Here is a 2,415-nt window from a genome sequence, read left to right on the forward strand (position 1 = left end):
TATCATTTTTTAAAAGGCTGCCCAGAATTATTTTAAAAATAAGTTTTCTTTTTGTATTTTCAGTAGAGTTGCTGCCGTGTTATCCTGAGACAAGGCGTCGCCTATGAGGATCCTACAGTTCCATGTCTGGTCTGAAGGGAACTTTCAGAGAAGTCCCATCTAGGTCCCCAGGGGATTCGGATTCCAAGGTCTGGAAGGGTTGGGGAAATAATCAGAATCAATGTCTTGCGCGGCTACTTTACTTTCCCTCAGTCCCTTTCTGCCAATCCAGGCACTGCTTCCCTTCAATTTCATGACCTCCCCCCACCTTCGGGGCACATAGAGCAAAACTGAAATGTTTATATCTTGGTATCAGTCAATATGTCACTGGTGGTGATGGAGGTGGTGATGGAGGTGGTGCAGCGGGAAGAGAGGGTGGGAAGGTAGGATCATTTTGCTTATGGTTCCCCCCCCGATTACGGGAGGGAGAGGGATGGAGGACCGAATCTTCAAAACAAAACTGCAAACTCTCTGAAAACAGAAATCGTGCCTTCTTTTTATTATCTCCTCTTGGTTCCCAGAGCTAGCACTGCGCTCATAGGAGTCCATCCATGATGTTGCCCGGATGACTAACTGACGATCTCAAACTCACAGTGCAGGGCATATTTCTGTGACTCACTTCTAACCATCAGCACCCCCAGCACCCTTATCTCTAGCACCCAATCTTCCCCGTAAGAGAACAAGTTCCCAGCTACAGTAGCTTCAACCTTTCTTGTACCGCAGGATTCCAGGAACATGGAGCCGTGTGCTTCTACCAGCCATCTTCCCATGGTTTCCCAATCCACATCTGAACATTCACCTTAGAAGTTCTTTCATTTTTCATTTGGCAATCTTGTTTTCCTCCTTTCTTGGAGCTTCTCCAGGAATCCCATCCTGAACATAATCCCACAGTCAGCTTTTGTTCTTCCAAATTCTTTCAAACACAGTTCCATCTCTCTAATTTCCAAGTTTGCCTGAATATCTGCACCTGGATCCTTATTTTTGGTTATTTTTTTCTCAGATATGTCCTCTCACCCATGTTAGGTAGGTATGGGTTCAGAGGCTATGTCTCTCTGATCTCTACAATGTTCTCAGTTTGCCTCAATCCAAGACTCAGTCCACTTGAATTGGAATATGGAGTGTGTTTGAAAAAACTTATTTGATTGATTGTTTGATCGACTAACCAATTAAATCCTACAGTCACCGAATGACTCTGTAGATCCTCAGGGTCCCTTCAACATAGCCCTAATCCTCTGGGTGAACCTTCTGAAAGCGTCCTTCACCTCCTTGTTGCGAAGGGTATAGATGATGGGGTTGAGGAACGGGGTGAGAATGGCATATACCAGGGCGATACGCATGTCCGTGCCCTTGGAGCGGCTCTCGGGTGGCCCCACATACACCATGAAGGCAGAGCCAAAGAATAAGGCCACCACGGTCACGTGGGAGGAGCAGGTGGAGAAAGCCTTGGCCCGGCTGCCAGCCGAGGGCAGCTTCAGCACAGCCCTTAGGATACCCCCGTAGAGTCCTAAAATGAACACAAAGTTGCAGCCAGTGGCCACACCAATCACGGTCCCGTGGATGCGAGCGTTCCAGCCTGGGTCTACACATGCCAGCCGCATCAGTGGGGCCAGGTCGCAAAAGTAGTGGGCCACCTCTCTGAAGCAGAAGGGCAGACTGGCTGTGAGGCTGGCCGGCGCCAGTGCCGCGGAGAAGCCGGCCACCCACGTGGCCCCTGCCAGCCATAACTGCACCTTTCTGCTCATGAGCGCGTGGTAGTGGAGTGGGCGGCAGATGGCCAGGTAGCGGTCCAACGCCATAACCCCCAGCAGGTAGCACTCGGTCATGCCCAGGGAGTGGAAGACGTACAGCTGGGTGAAGCACACCGCTGCTGGGATGGGTGAGCGCCCACGGAGCCACGTGTGCAGCAGCGTGGGCATTGTGGTGCTGACATACCAGAGTTCCAGGAAGGAGAGGACACTGATGAAGAAGTACATGGGCCTGGACAGTCCCGCATCTGCCTGCACCAGCACAATGATGAACAAGTTCCCTGCCAGCGTGAGGAGATAGATGCACAGAGTGCCCAAGAACGCCAGAGGCCGCAGTGTGCTAGGGGCAGGGAAACCAGCAAGGAGGAAACTCTGGGTCCACGTGTGATTCAGCTGGTGCATGACTCCTAGGAACTACTTTGGGATCTTCCTATCTTTGGAAAATGTTCCTCGTGCGGAGAACGCTAAGTGTGAGCACCTGGTAGGGTCTTGACCTTCTCTACCCAATGCCACTCCCTTTGCAATAGAAGAGTTGCACTTCCGAGGGCAGACTTGGTCAGACCCACATCTTAGAATCTGTTGTTGACAAGGCTGCAACTAGAAGCCAAGGCTCCTGATCCCAGTTCAGTCC

General features: G+C 51.1%; 1 protein-coding gene across 1 annotated transcript; it reads right to left on the minus strand.

Annotated features, from left to right (window-relative positions):
• Window positions 1-1,241: 1,241 nt before the first annotated feature.
• On the minus strand, window positions 1,242-2,186 carry LOC113931862 (olfactory receptor 6N2-like). Its single transcript, XM_027609974.2, has one exon. It carries the CDS (start codon window positions 2,184-2,186, stop codon window positions 1,242-1,244), a length of 945 nt encoding a protein of 314 aa, XP_027465775.2.
• Window positions 2,187-2,415: the final 229 nt, after the last annotated feature.

Source organism: Zalophus californianus, chromosome 10 (genome assembly GCF_009762305.2).
Source record: "Zalophus californianus isolate mZalCal1 chromosome 10, mZalCal1.pri.v2, whole genome shotgun sequence".
NCBI lineage: Eukaryota > Metazoa > Chordata > Mammalia > Carnivora > Otariidae > Zalophus > Zalophus californianus.